This window comes from Hylobates moloch, unplaced genomic scaffold (genome assembly GCF_009828535.3).
Source record: "Hylobates moloch isolate HMO894 unplaced genomic scaffold, HMol_V3 SCAFFOLD_7, whole genome shotgun sequence".
Lineage (NCBI taxonomy): Eukaryota > Metazoa > Chordata > Mammalia > Primates > Hylobatidae > Hylobates > Hylobates moloch.
In genome coordinates this window covers 133864879-133882474 of record NW_026652282.1, presented here as the reverse complement: position 1 = coordinate 133882474, position 17596 = coordinate 133864879, and the positions used below count along the sequence as shown (strand labels likewise).

Below are 17596 nucleotides of genomic sequence, written 5' to 3'. Positions count from 1 at the left end.
CCTCGAACTCCTGGACTCAAGAGGTCCTCCTGCCTCAGCTTCCAGAGTAGCTGAGACTACAGGCGCATGCCACCACACCTAGATAATTAAAATTTTTTTTTTGTAGAGACAGGGTCTCACTGTATTGCCCAGACTGGTCTTGAATTCCTCGTGGCCTCAAAGAATCCCCTTGCCTTGGCCTCCCAAAGGGCTGGGATTGCAACTGTGAACCACTGCACCTGGCCTGCTTGTGGTTTTTTAACAGCTCTATTGAGATATAATTTACGTATTATAAAATGCACCATTTTAACTACATTTCAATGGTTTTTAGTAAATTTACTGAGTTGTGCAACTATTGCCATGATTCACTTTTCTCTTTTTGTTTAAATGACAGCTCTATTGAGATATAATTCACATCCCATAAAATTCACGATTTTAAAGTGTACAATTCACAGGTTTTTAGTATATTCACAGAGTTGTTCAGCCATCACCACTATCTAATTCCACAATATTCTCTTTTTTTTTTTTTTTTTGAGACGGAGTCTTGCTCTGTCGCCCCAGCTAGAGTGCAGTGGTATGAACTCTGCTCACTGCAAGCTCCCCCTCCCGGGTTCACGCCATTCTCCTGCCTCAGCCTCCCGAGTAGCTGGGACTACGGGCATCTGCCACCACGCCTGGCTAATTTTATTTTGTATTTTTAGTAGAGATGGGGTTTCACCGTGTTAGCCAGGATGGTCTCGATCTCCTGACCTCGTGATCCACCCGCCTCGGCCTCCTAAAGTGCTGGGATTACAGGCGTGAGCCCCCGTGCCCGGTCCTACAATATTTTCACCAGCCCCAAAGCAACCCTGTACTCATTAGCAGCCACTGCCCATCCCCCACCCCCAGCCCCTGGCACCCACTAATCTGCTTTCTGTCTCTATGGATTTGCCTATTCTGGACACTTCATAACTAATGGAATTGTACTGGAATCTGTGGTCTTTTGTGACTTTTCAATTCTTATAGTCACCATGTTTCTATAGAGTAACTGCAGGCTAGACTTCATGCTCAACACTGCTCCCGGGGAATTTGCAGAACCGAAATGAAGCGCACACACTGATAGTTCACACTGTCATTTCTACAACTTCTAGTCTGTGGCTATTTTTGTAAAGCTGTTACAAAGGAGTAACTACATATAAAATATATATGAATATTGGTGTGCGTGTGGCTGGCGTTGTGTTTGGGGTGTTCCCAGGCAGACCTGGAGTGGGAGACAGGCTTTCCCTAGAGCCTGGGGAGGGAGGAGGAAGGCAGAAGCTGAACCCGAATCTAGTCTAGGTCAGGACCGCTCGCTGTTGGTATGAGCTCTGGGCGAGGCACTGAAGGAATCTTACTTTCTCTTTTGCTCCCAAGACAAGCACTGATGGAAGAACAGGTGAATGGTCGCCTGCAGGGACAGCTGAATGAGATTTACAACCTCCAATACAATCTGGCCTGCAGCGAAGAGAGAATGGCCTATCTATCCTATGAGAGAGCCAAGGAAATATGGGTGAGAACCTCCTGGGGGAGCCTTGTGAGAAGACTGGAGGGATGAGCGAATCCATTCTGATACCCCCAAACCAAAGCAAGACACGGGTCCTCGAGCTGCCCGCTCCTGAGGGTTGAATGGCCACACATGTTTGTTTCAGAGCTAGCAGCATCTGATCTTTACACTCACGCTCTGCTTCCCACCATCTGGCTTAGCTGCTTTTGCCACTCTGGTGCTACAGTGCTCCCCCGTGAACCTCTGACTCGGGAGATCTGGGGTGGAGCTGCTTCTGCTGCGGCTGCAGGTGTAGGGAGCGCCCTCTCAGGACCCCTCCTTAAACCTGGCTTCCCTCTCCTCACTTTTCCATTCCCATAGCGCCCACCCCCGTCCCTGGGTAGCTGTGTCTTGACCGGGTCCTCAGCTTTGGGAGACAGTGGATGGGGGAGTGCAGCCGGGTCAGATGAAGCTTTCCCCGTTGCTGGAGAGCCTGCGCCCTCCCCTCTGCCCTGGATGTGCTCTAGGCTCTCTGCTTCCCTCCTCGAATACCCACCCCACAGTGCTTTCTGCTCACCCCTAAGAACTCAATAAACGACCACAGCTCTGTGCTGACTTCTGGTGCGTGCATTTTCGTCTCCTGCAGGAGATCATGGAGACCTTCAAGAGCCGAATATCCAAGCTGGAGATGCTACAGCAAGTCACCCAACTGGAGGCAGCGGAGCACCTCCAAAGCCGTCCCCCGCAGATGTTGTTCAAGTTCATGAGTCTGCTCCTCTCACTGGCAACCGTCCTCTTGGTCTTTGTCTCCACCTTGTGTACCTGCCCCTCGTCACTGATCAGCTCACGCCTGTGTGCTTGCACCACGCTGATGCTGATCGGGCTTGGGGTCCTGGCCTGGCAGAGGTGGCATGCCATCCCTGCCACAGACTGGCAGGAATGGGTCCCCTCCAGGTGTGGACTGTACTCCAAGGACTCTGGGCCTCCAGCAGATGGACCTTAAGGGGCCAGGAGGGCCACCTGCCTTAGCTTGCTAGCTCCCTCCCTCCTCCTGGGTGTTGAGGGCATCCAGCAAGCCCTCCACAGCTCTTGCTTGCCGATTGTGTCACCATCAGCCTGGTGAAATGGATATAGACGCCCACCTGCCTCACACTTCCATTTTGCCAGGATCCTTTCACGCCATCGGTAGACATGAGGCTCGGGAAAACTTAAAGTCTATGAAGCGCTCTCTCCTCTTTATCCCCCTTGCACCCTCTCGAGACCCAGTGCCTGCACACGCAGAGGCTCAGGTGGTCCCACACTGCAGTGAAAGCCTCTGTGACTTTGTTGGTTTTGGCAAAGATAAATTACATTTATTTCACAGGGATGGAGAAGGAGGGGGAAAGGAGAGGTGGCCAAAGCCCCGGTGGGCGGGATGGGTAGGAGGCAGACCTCATGCAGGCGATACTGAGGATACAGATGAGACCTCCGTTTTGGAGGCGCTGGAGAGTTCAGAGCCATCGTCAACCTTCTTCCCAAAAAGCTGCAAGATGCAGTTTCGAAACTGGAAGGACAGAAAGTGTTATTGAGCAGAGCAGGGAAGGGTGGAGCACTGTGCTGAATGTACGTGCCCGAGCCTTCCCTTCACCCATTCCGAATCCCATGGGGGATGGAGGAAGGCTTGGATTATTTCTCCCTCACACGCGGGGATGTCATCTGACTTAGCAGTTGATGGTGACTACACAGGGTTGAAGTGTGTCCCCCAAAAGATGTGTTCAGGTTAAGACGAGGTCACACTGGGGCAGGGTGGGTCTTAATCGAATGACTGGTGTCCTGATAAGAAAAGGAACGCTTGGACACGGACACGCAGACAGACGGAAGAAGGCCACGTGAAGATGAAGGCAGAGACTGGGGCGACACACCTTGGAGTCAAGGAACGCCAAGGACTGCCAGCAGCCCTGCAGCTGCTTCTGCCTCTCGGCCTCCATAGGGAAACTTTCCATTTGCCAACACCCTGATTTCAGACTCAAGATTTCCAGAACCCTGAGAGAATCCATTTCTGTGGTTTGAAGCCACTGAGTTTGTGGTAGTTTGTGACGGCAGCCCCACGACACTCATCCACAGTGACAGCTAAGGCACAGTGGTGACCTGTCCCCAGACTGTCTGCTGAGCGGCTCAGAGGAATGCTAATGAAAAGGCATGTGGTTGTCATGTTTTTTCCAGTCCATGGATCTGGGGCAAGGTGAGGTCTAGGTAATGACAATCTAGCCCCTACGTCATCTCTCCAGCCAAGCGTCTTCCGGTACCAGGAGGGGTCTGTCTTTGCTGCTTCACCCCAAAGAGATCTGGGCCATATGAATGTCTCAAATCATGTCCTGTGTCATCACTGAAGTAACCACAATGCTTTGAGGACCCAGACCAAAGGCATTTTCTAAATATTTCAGGCCTACTCTTGACTAGCTCTAACTCCCTCTAGCATCAAAACTCTCAAAATAAAAAATATGATGGTTGAAATTAATAACATAAGAAACGGGACGAACAGCAGAATCAGCTCGGCTGAAGAGCTGGGAGATAGGGCTGAGGAATCCATTCAGCAGCTGCTGCTTGAGCACACACTGTGTGCCAGACTCTGTCCTGAGCAAAATTTGCTGTCTTCATGGAACTGCGTTCCAGAAAATGCTCTCAGAATGTGGCAGGACAGGATAATTATGTGGAAAGGGTAAAAGCAAAGTTCGAGGCCTGGTGAGGTCCAGAAGTGCGGACATCTGTCTAGGAGGGGGAGTTCTGGAAGGGAGAATGGAAATAATCCAGTAAAGACAGTACTTGGCAAGATAGTTTAGGATTCCAGAAACCTGAAAAAGACCCTCATGAAAGTCAGGAAACGGGGGTCAGGGATAGAACTACACTCCGGGCATCAGTGTGCTACAGCGAGTTCCCGGAAATCCACTGCAGGCCTGGTCCTACTTACTGTTTAAAAGTTACCAGAGAGAATGAACCCTTAATGAACTCTGCAGACTTGGCTTGTGTGAGTGAAAGCTGAGCCAAAGGGGCTGGAGCCGTTGAGTGGCTCTAAGATGGAGAAGCAAGGAAGAGCCCAGTGGAAGGGATGGACTGGGCCTGGTGAAGTGGGAGGCCTCTGCACACCTTTCTGGCCATCATCAAGTCACATCACAGCTGCGCTTTAATGAAGCCTGTAACCTACAGAGGTGGGGGGATTTAGGTGTGTGAGCAGCTTGCTGCTGAGGCCCAATATGCCAGCTGAGGTGGCTGCCTCTGGGCAGGACCACAGCACGTCCCCCCTGAACTAACCCACGAACTCGTGAAAGCTCTTGAACTCTTGGTCAGCATAGCCAAGGAGGGCCGGCTTTTGTTCTTATAGGAAGACAAATTCCAGAGGTTATGGTTTGAAAATGGAGAGATGAAGGTTGAGAAGGGTCGAGTCTGAACAGAAGAGGGGCACACCTAGGGTGGATGTACCTAGGGCTCACCAACTCCTAGAGCGTCTGAACGCCAGGAGAGCCCCTGAAGCTCGGCAGCCATAGTTCTGGGGCCACCGGAAGGGAAGAACACACGGCACACAGACGCTTTGGGAAATGCCACCCTCAGGCCGAGACTATGAAGGATTCCAGAGGGCACACCTAAGCCTTCTGCTAAGGGCCAGCTGGAGTACTGGCTGGGGCTGGGTCACATGCTGAGCCTTTCCCGGTCATTTCCCTGGAGGGTCCCCCAGATGCTCCACGGGCTTGTTATCAGAGACATGATTCCAGGTGGGGCCATCACTGCACCCTTCTAGGGCACACGGTATTTTGAGTGGGATCTGCTGATGGTGTTGCTTACCTGCCGGTTCATAAAGACATAGATAACAGGGTTGTAGATAGTGGCACTTTTGGCAAAGTAGGCTGGCAGGGCAGCCATCAAAGGGTGGAAGGCGTAGCCAGGGTTGGCAGCAGCAAAGCATGCGAAGAAGGTATAGGGTCCCCAGCAGACGCAGTACGCAAAGATCATCACCACCACCATGCGCGTCACTTCCTTCTCTGCCTTCTGGGTGGATTCAGACTCTTTCTGCTGCTTTGCCACCTGAGGGAGACAGGGACAGTGAGCTGGGAGTTGGGGGTAGCAAGAGGCAGGTGACCCAGGCATAGGGAGTTGTGGGGAGGAGGAGAGGAGCCCAGCAGCCAGCTTCCAGCCCTGAGTGGAGCACAGCTGGCCCCAGGCGGACATGGCGGCCTCAGGCTGGCTCCGGGGGAGTTCTTCTAGAATTGGAGGTGGCACGCAGCTAGGCGTGGCCTAAGATGACCCCAGAGCTGGATCTAACAAGCTCCTTTGCTTCACCTGATCCCTTAACAGACTGTCCTGTTCTGCGCTCAGGCCTGAGCATGGAGGCCTGATTTGATTGATCACTGAGCGTGGAGAATGAAGGAGCTAACAAGATGGAGATGGCGGGGGAGGCGAAAGCAGTGGCCGGTGGGATGCACGATGGGAGTGTCGGAGCAATGCATACACTTCCCTCAGGCTTCCTAGGCCAGGTTGGCCACTCTGTGGACTAAATCCTGCCCTGGACTCATGGTGAGGCAGCTGAGGGCAGCTGTGGTGGGGTGGCTCCTTCACACCTGCTGAGAGGAAGGAGACGAATGGCCTCCAGGCAGAGGCACTGTGGGGGAGGCCACAGAGGCCAGCCACCGCCTGCCAGGGATGAGGGACTGACGGCAGGCAGATGAGTGGGGATGAGAGAGGGAGTGTGAGGGCTGGAATGCAGGGACGGCCGAGACAGCAGAGCTGGGGCCACATTCTGGAGCTAGGGATCCACCATCCCAGACTAATACAGCCCAAGCCATGGTTGGGTACCTGTGGGAGCCTTCACCCCAAGGTGGCGGGGTGAGGGGGCCTTTCATAGGTTCACAGACTCCTCTAGAGAGAGCTTGGCAGGCATGCCCATCCAATTGTGGGCACAGGCAGCTTCATATAGGAAAGCCAGCACCCTGAAAGGGCTCCCACTGCTAACAGAAACAACCAGCCTGGCTCTCCTCCCTTGCTCTGACTTCCTGCAGGGCTCCCAGTGGTAACGTAGGCTAGGGATGGGGGCTGATGGCTGCGGACAGGATCAGCTTCCCAGGGCAGAGGGCCAGACGTGGAGGGTGGAGAGTGGGTCGGGGGGCAAATGGCACACTCGGGTCCACTCCTTGGTCAGCCCCACAGCCTATGAAAGGGACAAGGGTACTCTGGTGGCAACCTCATAAAAACACGCCTTGATTTGCAGGTGTCATTTGCTGATGTGGCTGCTCCACTCTACTCTGTGGGAAAGGCAGCCTTTCCACCCCGGGGAGAACTGTCCAGGGTCGGGGCAAGGCACACCTCTGTTCCCCTAGTGGACTCCTCCAGGGAGAGAGTGGCAGTGCTTTCCCGTCTCACAGAGCTGAGGACAACGGGGCTGGGGCTGAACCTGCAGCCACTGGTACAGCCCCAAAGGAATCGCCTGATTCTCATCGCTGGATCTTAATATTTTCTTATAGCAGTAGAATCCTCTTCTCTAGGGATTTTTGAAAAAATAATTTAGGAGTCTCAGTGGACTGATTTGAGGGCAGAGCAGCTTAGGGGCAGGAGGGGGGTGAGGCCAGGAGGAATCGGGGGGCTTACCGCTCGGATGGCCAGCCACACTTGGAGGTAGCAGAGCACAATGATGCTGAGTGGGGTGATGCAGCAGGTGACCATGAGGACAATCATGTAAGACTGCACCCCGGGGTACGAGCTGCCGCTGAACACGTCTGGGCCGCATGAAGTCTTCAGGCCATGGGGCCAGTACCTGGAGAGAAGGGCCGGCAGCCAGTCCTGATGCAGGGTGGGGTGACCCAGGACCCCCAGCCCAGGCATGGTGCTGTTTTTTTTTTCTTTGTTTGTTTGTTTGTTTGTTTTTGAGACGGAGTCTGGCTGTGTCGCCCAGGCTGGAGTGCAGTGGCGAGATCTCGGCTCACTGCAACCTCCGCCTCCTGGATTCAACCGATTCTCCTGCCTCAGCCTCCCGAGTAGCTGGGACCATGGGCACCCGCCACCAGGCCCGGCTGATTTTTTTGTATTTTTAGTAGAGACAGGGTTTCACTGTGTTAGCCAAGATGGTCTCTATCTCCTGACCTCATGATCCACCCACCTCTGCTTCCCGAAGTGCTGGGATTATAGGCGTGAGCCACCGCGCCTGGCTTGTTTTTTTTTAATTGAGGTGAAATTCACGTTGCATGAGGTTACCCAATTTGAAGCGATCAGTTCGGTGGCAGTCACCACCTCTGCTTCCAGAACATTTTCATCAACCCAAAACGAAACCGTTGGGTAGGATTTTGGTAAATCCTTGTCCGCTTTTAGATGTCACGCCTTTCCTCTTTTTAAAATTGTGGTAAAATACACATAACATAAAATGTGCCATTATAGGCCAGGCACAATGGCTCACGCCTATAGTCCCAGCACATTTGGAGGCAGAGGTAGGAGGATTGCTTGAGCCCAGGAATTCAAGACTAGAGCCTGGAACACATAGTGAGACCTTGTCTCTACAAAAAATAAAAACAATTAGCCAGGTGAAGTGGTGCACCTGTAGGCCCAGCTCCTCAGGAGGCTGAGGTAGGAGGATCACTTGAGCCCAGGAGGTCGAGGCTGCAGTGAGCCGTAATTACACCACTGCACTGTGCCAGCCTGGGTGACACAGTGAGACCCTGTCTCAAAAAAAAAAAAGTACCATTATGACCTATGGTACATTCACAGTGCTGTGCAACCATCTCCACTATCTGCTTCCAGAAGATTTTCATCTTCCCAATCACTCCCCCTCTTTACGAAGGGAGTGTGAGGTTCCGTCTTGCCCTGACCTTCTGAGAACACCCATGAAGAGCTGAGTCTTTTATCTGAGGTCAGCTAGGCCGTGACTGAAATAAAGGGCCCTGCTCACTTGGTGGCCTGGAGGATTAAATGAGATAACCCGCGGGAGAGCCTCCACCAGGGTCAGCTCGCCACACATGTTTGATACCGGGCAGCTGTGTGGGGCATGGCGGCATGAGGAGGGTGGGAGACAGAGACAGGCTTCCACAAGGTTTGTTTCCTAGAATTGTGGAACGTTCTGGAGGAAAGAACATTCCCTCTCCAAACACCACGAGAACTTATTCACAAGCTTGTCGATAAAACAGTGAAATGCTGTCCCATCCAGTCCATCCTAATCAAACATTTGAGTCACTTGCTTGGCCTGGCCAGGACATGTGCTCTGTAGGCCCAGGTGGATCTATGACCCAAGCAGCCTCTGAAAGGTGGGGGGCGGGGTGGGGCAGCATGTGCAAGAAAGAGACCTGGAATGCAAACACGCTGTGCGTTCACTGACAGCTGTGCTCATGGCCTGAGCTCCGTGTGCTCCTGTGACCTGATGGTGCTTGGGACAAATATGTTTCCAGAGGTTCGGGGACCACAGAGCCATTCCTACATTGCAGCCACATTCATACATTGATAGACATTGCACGCTCAGAGGGGCCCAGAGAAAGGAAGTGATTTGCCTTAAGGTCACAGAGTCTGACCCTGCCCAATCCATCTCGTGCCCTCGCACCCTTACCTGCTCCAACCAAAGATGGGCGGGGCCGTCCACACAGCAGCCCAGACCCAGGAGAAGACGATGCCCACGATGGCCAGCTTGGCATCAAATCTCACGTTGCCAAAGGGCTTGCAGACCACCATCCATCTCTCCCAGGAAATGATGGCCAGGGACCAGAGACCTGTGATCCCTATGGGGAGAGCAGACAGATGAGGGCTTTGAGCCAAAGCAAAGGTGGGAAGCAAAGCTTCCCACTCTCCTGCTTAGACCCCAAACGTCTGCACAGAGAATTCAGGGTTCCGCGGACTGAGGTGGAAAAAATGACATCTTTCTTTCCACCAACCTCGAACAGACACTGGGCATTTCCTTCCGTTATGAACATGGCAGGATTAGCAGTACCCGTGACTCGGTCAGCAAGAGAGGACACAGATGTTTTCCTGTCAATTCATAGAGGTGGCAGACAGTTCGAATATCACTTATGTTCATCACTACTCTGAAATAACAGTGGTTGTCAGGCGGGATCCTGTTATTTAATACCTTAGTACTGAGTGGTGTCACTAATGCGTTTAATACATGCTTTTATTTTTATTTACTTTTTGAGACAGAATCTCACTCTGTTGCCCAGGCTGAGTGCAGTGGTGCCATCATAGCTCACTGCAGCCTTGACCTCCAGAGCTCAAGCCATCCTCCCGCCTGAGCCTCCTGAGTAGCTGGGACTACTGGTGTGCCACCACACCCAGCTGTTTTTATTTGTCGTACAGAAGAGGTCTCACTATGTTGCCCAGGCTGGTCTCAAACTCCTGGAGGCAAGCAGTCCTCCCACCTCAGCCTCCCAAAGTGCTGGGATTACAGGCATGAGCCTGGCCAATAAATGCTTTTAACTAAAGACTATGTTACTGATGAATGTTTAATACTTTGATAACTGTATTTCAATATAATTTGCTGCCTTCGTAATCCTATGGGTCTCGTTTTATGCGTTTGCAGATATTCCTCTAAGATGGGGTCCACAGGCTTCCCACACGGCCAAGGGCATCTGTGGACCAAAACTGGTGGGGAAGTGCCGGCTGCTTGGCACCTGACTGACCCAAGAACAGACCATGAGCAGAGGCAAGGGTGAGCGGGAGACCATGGCAGAAACGGAGACAGCCGTGGGCGGAGATGCAGGGGGCACTCGGGAAGGGCCGTGTGACCATCGAGGCCATGCCTGCTGCAGAGAGCACTTGGACCTGGGGATGGACCTTCTCTGCCTGACCTTCCCTTGGCTCCCCTTCTAGACTGTCGGGGTAGTGCCAGGACTTGGACAAGCACCCACTCTGATCTGGGCCATCGTGGGTACAATTTGAGGCAGTTGACAGGGGGTGGGGTTGGGGAGGCTGCTAAGAGTTGTGAGGAGGCAAGAACAGGAGCTGCTGCTGCTGGATGTGGGGTCTCCCCCTCCTGAAATAAAGTCCCAGCTCCTGGGCGTGACCTCTGAGGCCTCTGAGACCTGGGCCTGCCCACCTCGTGTCCGGCAGCCACGGCTGCTTGGTGGGACTCTACCCACTCGAACCACAAACTGCTCCCAGCTGCTCCTCCACCACCTGCCCCAGGCCCCTTCTTGTCTGAGAGGACTGATGATGGTACTGTGTGGTCGCCATCTGGGTATAGGGCCCCCTCCTTAGCACAGAGCCTGGCACACTGGTACCTCTCGGCCACTGTCTCCTGACCTGAGCGGAATAGTGGCCCACAGAGATATTAGTGATGGGGATCGGGAGAGGATCTGGGAATTGTGTCTCCTCCGGGACAAGCGGATGCTGGTGAGCTGAAAGAGCAGGCATCCCTAATTGCAGAGGAGTTCTGTCCAGGGTGCCCAGAGTCTCCACCCCCCTACCGTTCTGGGGTCGTCTAGCTCTGTATCTGTCTCCTCCCACACCAGCCCCACAGCTCCAAACTGGCTGTCCCCGGGCAGAGCCTGACTCAAGAGTAGGAACTCAGGGTATGTTTGACTCAGGGAGCTGAATTTCATGTGAGTGTTCAGATGGAAGCCTCCAGAACCCGTCAGTATATGGATGTGAGGCACAGATGTGGAGGGAGACAGACCTACAGGAGCAGCTGGGCCCAGGTCATCATGAGGTGGCCGGAGGGGCTTGCAGGGTGAATGAGTGGTTTCCGCTGAGCCTGGGCCCCGACTGGCTTACCACACAGGGAGACGGTGTAGCCCTCCAGGACACACATAGGGTGGCCCAGCACGAAGTAGCCATAGATCTGGTTCACAACGCTAATAGTGCTGGCGATGACGGTCTCTGCTAGGTCAGCGATCGCCAGGTTCACCAGGATCCAGTTCAGCGGGTGGCGCAGCTTCTTGAACTTCATAGTAGCCGCCAGCACAAGCCCATTTGTGAAGACGGATGCGATGACCACAAAGATCATCCAGACACTGGTGAGGTGGTACACCCATCTGGGAGCGATGTGGTAATTTGGGCCTTCGAAGGGGCCTGAGGGCAGCAGGCAGGGGAGAGAGAGGAGCTGGGCTGCAGTACCACCTGTCTATACCAGTGCTGATCCCACCTCTCCCCTCCCCCTCCCGCCCTCCTGCCTTTGCAGTTGGCTCTTTCCCTCCAGCTCTGTCCATCCTCAGACAGTCTCCCCTCCATCCTGTCCCTCAAGCCAGAGACCATCGCCTGCTGGTCACTGGCACTGGCACCTTGAACTTAACAGAACTCCTCATCGTCTGCTTCATCTGATTCCCCACTCCCAGTGTGCAGTCACCCCACTTCCCTGCTCCCCTCTTCCCTTTGCCCCAGCCCCACCTCCTACCTCCGAGTCCTCTGCCCTTCCGTAGACAAACGCTTTCCTCGTGTAAAGCCCAGCTCATATGCATTTGCCTTCCAGAAGCCTTTCCAGATTCCCCAGCTAGTGGCAACTCACTCCCTTGAGGGGAAGACCACTACCCACCTCTGTCACCTTCTGTCACATATAGGAGTTACTGTTCATGATGATCTGAATGTACGTGCCCCCCATAAATTCCTGTGTTGAAATCCCAACCCCCAAGGTGATGGTATTAGGAGGTGGGGCCTTTGGCAGGTCATTTAGGTCATGTGTGCAGAGCAAGTGCGGCCCTCATGAATGGAATTAGTGCCTTATAAAAGAGGTCCTAGAAGCTGGGCATGGTGGCTCACGCCTGTAGCCCCAGCCACTCAGGAGGCCAACGTGGGAGGATCACTTGAGCCTTTGGGAACAGCCCAAATTAGCTGGGAATGGTGGCTCATGCCTGTAATCCCAGCACTTTGGGAGGCTGAGGCAGGAGGGTTGCTTGAGCCCAGGAGTTCAAATCCAACCTGGGCATGTAAAAAAAATTTTTTTTAATTAAAACTTAAAAAAAAAAAAAAGTCTCTAGAGTGCTCTCTAGCTCTCTTTCTACCATGTGAGGATAGAATGAGTTGTTGGCAATCTGCAGTCAGGAAGAGGGTCCTCGCCAGAGCCCAGCACACTAGCACCCTGACTTCCAGCCTCCAGAGCTGTGAGAAATAAATTTGTCATTTTAAAGCCACCCAATCTATGGTAATTTCTCTTTGGTTCTTTTATTTTCCTTTCTTTTCTTTTCTTTTTCTTTTTTTTTTTTGAGACAAAGTCTTGCTCTGTCACCCAGGCTGGAGTGCAGTGATGTGATCTCGGGTGACTGCAACCTCCGCCTCCTGGGTTCAAGCCATTATCCTGCCTCAGCCTCCCGAGTAGTAGCTAGGATTTACAGGCACCCACCACCACACCCAGCTAATTTTTGTACTTTTAGTAGACATGGGGTTTCACCATGTTGACCAGGCTGTTCTCAAACTCCTGACCTCAAGAGATCCTCCTGCCTTGTCCTCCCAAAGTACTGTGATTGCAGGCCTGAGCCCCCGAGCACAGCCTGGTAATTTCTTATAGCAGCCAGTACCGAGACACAAGTATAAGCCTTGTCTTTCTCACCAGAGACTGTGACTCATTCATCCTCACAGAGTGTCCAGCATACACTAGATGCTCAGAAAATAAATGAATGAGGAAATTCATCAATGAATGTGTTATGAGTTGAATTGTGTCCCACCCAAATTCATAGGTTGGAGTCCTAACTCCAATACCTCAGAATGTGAGCACTTTCAGAGATCGGGTCTTTACAGAAATGATCAAGTTCAAATGAGGTCATTAGGGTGGGCCCTAATCCAATATGACTGGTGTCCTGATTATGATTGTGATTATTGTATATTTAGAGATACAGTCGGCTGGGAGCGGTGGCTCACGCCTGTAATCCCAGCACTTTGGGAGGCCGAAGGGGTGGATCACTTGAGGTCAGGAGTTCAAAACCAGCCTGGCCATGGTGAAACCCCATCTCTACTAAAAATACAAAAAAAAAATTAGCCAGGTGTGGTGGCTGGCGCCTGTAGTCCCAGCTACTCAGGAGGCTGAGGCGGGAGAATCACTTGAACCCAGGAAGCAGAGGTTGCAGTGAACTGAGATCACGCCACTGCACTCCAGCCGGCGTGACAGAACAAGACTCCATCTCAAAAAAAAAAAACAACAAAAAACAACAACAACAACAAATAGAGATAGAGTCTGGCTCTGGCACCCAGGCTGGAGTACGGTGACACAATCATAGCTCACTGCAACGTGGAACTCCTGGGCTCAAGGGATCCTCCTGCCTCAACCTGTCGAGTATCTGGGACTACAGCCGTGCATTACCACAATGGCAATTTTTTTATTTCTGTAGAGATGGGGTCTGGCTATGTTGCCTAGGCTGGTCTCAAACTCCTGACTTCAAGTGATCCTCCCACCTTGGCCTCCCAAGTAGCTGGGACTACAAACGAATTATTTCTCCTTTTTATTCTGTAGGAGTTTGCTAGGGCTCTACACCTTTTGTGTTGGAAAGACCTTTGTCATAACACTGTTTTTGGCAGATTACTTGAAGGGATTGCAAGCCACAGACCTGCTGCCATATAAGGCCTCATGGAGAGTCCCAAGATTTATCAAGAGATTCTTTAGCTGTGTGTTAGAAAAGCCCAGCTCAAGCTAGCTTAAGAAAAATGGGGATTTCCTGGCTACGGCCAGGAGAGACAGATAAATCTCACCCCTAGCACAGCTGGATCCCACAAGGCCTCTGCTGCCCTCTGTGCACGGGCCCCATTTGTTCCTAACACAAGGAGCTTCCGGAAACCCACAGGCAATGTCTGCAATCCCGATACTTGGCACTGGCTCCCGAGGAACCCCCAGTATGAGCAGTAGGGACAGATCATTGACAGTTGAAGACCTGCATGGTATCAGTCTCCGTGCAGAAGGAAGCAGAGGGGAGCAATGGGGTTGCTGATGGACCTAAGAACAGAGAACTCCCAAACTGTCGGCAGCTCTTCCCTGGGAAGTACCTCGGGTGAACTGGGGAAGAGCCGCTGAGACTGGGAGGGTTTGGCACACTCTGGCCTGCAGGCAAGTGCAAGGTGCTGGAGCAACCTAGGTGCTACGACCTCTGAAAACAAGACAGCCAGTGCCCTTCATGCCCTTCCCTGGCAACCCTTGCGGTCCAAATTGGGCAGTGCAGGGACAAGGGGACAAAGGAGAGAACAGGTCCCAGCAGCAGTGGGGGAGGGGACAGGAGCTGCCACCAGTGTAACTGGAGCTGGTGTCATGGCCTACCCCTTCCTCCTGAAAGTTCTGGAACTGATTTCATGAAGCAATGAGCAAGAGAATCAAAGTCAACTCCCAGGCAAAGTGATTCAAAGACATACAGGTAGATAGGGAAGGGGCGGGGGGTGGTGGCGCAGAGAAGCCAGACTTCTTCAAATATACCTTCTTTTCTAGATTTTAATTTGAAACTTTTAACTGTTTTATTACATAATTATAAAACAAAATTTAAGTGGCCGGGGGCGGTGGCTCACACCTGTAATCCCAGCACTTTGAGAAGCCGAGGTTGGCAGATGACTTGAGGTCAGCAGTTCGAGACCAGCCTGGCCAACATGGTGAAACCCCATCGCTACTAAAAATAAAAAAAATTAGCTGGGCGTGGTGGCTCGCACCTGTAGTCCCAGATCCTCGGGAGGCTGAGGCAGAAGAATCGCTTGAACCCAGGAGGCGGAGGTTGCAGTGAGCTGAGATCGTGCCACTGCACTCCAGCCTGGGCGACAGAGTAAGACTGTCTCGAAAAAGTAAAATAAAATAAAATAAAAATTTAAATTTACAGAACAATCTCTGAAAATCAGCAACAAAAGAAATGAAGCTAAATGCATATCCACTTGACTGGCATATCACTTAGAGAGGGACTATTCTAAGGCACTTGAAACACACTGGTTTACTACGCAACCTAGTGGCATATACCCTCAGGGTAAGAAGACCTGTGAAGATGTTACGGTTTTGGTCACCAATAGGTGAAGGCAGGGTAAGGTGTCCGAATGCCGTCGTTCTCCATCCCCAGTGGTTTAATTGGTCTGGGCATTGAGCTTCGGTAGCTGCCAACACCCCAGGAAAGAGACACTCTCCTTGCCAAAACACACCAACAAATCCAACCTGCCTCTGGTCAGATCCTCAGATCAACTACCGATTTACAGAAAAATCATAAGAACAACGTCAGAGGGGCCTGTTAAGCTACGTCGTGAACGACTTGCTTTCTTCCACAAATAAATTGCAGGGAGCTAGAAAGAGAGCCTCTAGATTCAAAGGTAGTCAAAAGGCGTATCAATCAATCTGAATGTGTGGACCTTATTTGAGCCCTGATTCAAGCAAACTGAAAATACGTATGACATTTTTTGAACACTAGTAGGATATTTGAAGCTATTCAGGAAATATTGTTACACTTGTCGGTGTGATGATGACTTGTGGTTATGTATTGAGAAGAGCCGTTTTCTCCTAGAGGAACATAGTAAAGATTTATAGAGGGAAGGGTGTGATGCCTTGGATTTGCTTCCAAGAATCAGGAAGAAAGGGTAGTGGAGGGGTTACAGATGAAATGAGATGAAACCGTGGAAGCTGAGTGATGGGTCCCGGGGTTCATTACACTCTTCCCTCTACTTTAGTAGATGCTTGAAGTTTTGTGGGGAAAAAAAAAACCCATCCCCACATTTGAAAAGAGTGCATTGAAGCATCATGCATTGATGAAGTCTGGGGGCATCTAGGAAGAGACTGTTGCATTGCCACCGAGGAAATTCTGGGCACAGTCATATTGAAGTCAACTGCAAGATCCTCATCCGGTTTGGTCTGGGCACTCTGTCACTAATTGGCACTCGGTCCTGGCCACCCCACAGCGGGATATTTATTGGCAACCAAGGAGCTGGCGTGGCTTCTGGAAACCACAGCCTGCACGATGTTGTTTTTTGTTTTGTTTTGTTTTGAGACACAGTCTCACTCTGTGGCCAGGCTGGAGCATAGTGGTGTGATCTCGGCTCACTGCAACCTCCACCTCCCGGGTTCAAGTGATTCTCCTGCCTCGGCCTCCTGAGTAGCTGAGACTACAGGCATGCGCCACCAAGCCCAGCTAATTTTTGCATTTTTAGTAGAGATGGGGTTTCAGTATGTTGGCCAGGATGGTCTCTATCTGTTGACCTCGTCAACTGCCCGCCTCTGCCTCCCAAAGTACTGGGATTACAGGAGTGAGCCACTGCGCCCGGCCTGCACGATGTTCTTGAAGGCACCAAAGGAATTTGGTTTGGAGGAGGGACCCGGGGAGAGGGTCAGGAGTGGGGCGGTCACTGTCGTCCTCAGCTTCTTTGAGGGCCTGCGTGCAAAACTTTTGGATTGGGCAACTCCCAATGGCAGAACTCGGGCTGCCCTGATGAGAGCTTTCAGCTTTCTGTTGGGCCTGAGCCCTCTCTCCCAGGACTGCTCCAAATGGAAAGATGGCCCTGGGCGCCAATGCAGCCTCTTCCCCCAGAGGTGTGCAGCCAAAAGCCGTGTGGCCCCATCATGGAGTTCGACAAAATGACTGCTACAGCCTTTGCCGACCCTGAAGTTCTAGAAGTTTCTTGCCCTCTGCTGCTGTCTTCCCCACCCTCCCGCCTCCCTTGGTTGTGTCAGTACGTTGCCTCCTTTTGGCTTCAAATGTAAAGACAGACCCAGCTCTTCCCCAGGAAGCTGAGGGACTCCGTGGAATGAGAGGTCACTCGCTAGCAGTGAACACACTCATCTACGGGCCACAAAGAAAGAGCACATAAACTCTTCCTCGGCCACGGATTCTCAAAGGGGCTGGGAAGCCTGTGTGGCTTGAGAATGCATATTCGATATTATGGTGTCCTTCAAGATTTGGAGAGGACCCCCCAATTCATGTCATCAGGAAAGCTATGGGAGAAAGCCTTCTCTGCTGGTGGGGACGTGCAGAAGAGAGATTCCCTTGGGCGGGGCAGGTGGGTGGCCGGTGGCCCCCAGTGCAGCCACCCAGCCTCCACGGGCCTGCTGGCTCACCTCTGGTGGAGTTGCTGTTGGTGTAGGTGAAGATGCTGGACTGGGTGCTGTCCTCATAGCTGTCCTGCGGATGGCGGCCTGCGAGCCTTTGGAGGCTCCACTGCTGGGCCATGGCTATGGAAAGCCCTGTCCCCGACGGCAGCCAGCCCTGGTGCGTCACCTGAGGGTCACGGCACTTTATACCGGCCAGTGGG

General features: G+C 52.3%; 2 protein-coding genes across 2 annotated transcripts in view; one reads left to right on the top strand and one right to left on the bottom strand.

Annotated features, from left to right (window-relative positions):
- Nucleotides 1-2632, top strand: part of LOC116812169 (testis-specific protein TEX28) — an 18791-nt gene extending 16159 nt beyond the window's left edge. Inside the window, exons 3-4 of the mRNA XM_058441555.1 lie at nt 1372-1507; nt 2127-2632. Coding sequence (XP_058297538.1) covers nt 1372-1507; nt 2127-2483 — 493 coding nt within the window. The 3' untranslated portion in view covers nt 2484-2632. The remainder of the gene's footprint in view (nt 1-1371; nt 1508-2126) is intronic.
- LOC116812170 (long-wave-sensitive opsin 1) lies at nt 2093-17596 on the bottom strand. Its single transcript, XM_032757874.2, has 6 exons — nt 17403-17596; nt 11189-11485; nt 9033-9201; nt 7094-7259; nt 5297-5536; nt 2093-3023 (listed from the first exon to the last, which is right to left on the bottom strand). The coding sequence occupies exons 1-6, from the start codon at nt 17512-17514 to the stop codon at nt 2913-2915; spliced, it is 1095 nt and encodes a 364-aa protein (XP_032613765.1). The 5' UTR covers nt 17515-17596; the 3' UTR covers nt 2093-2912.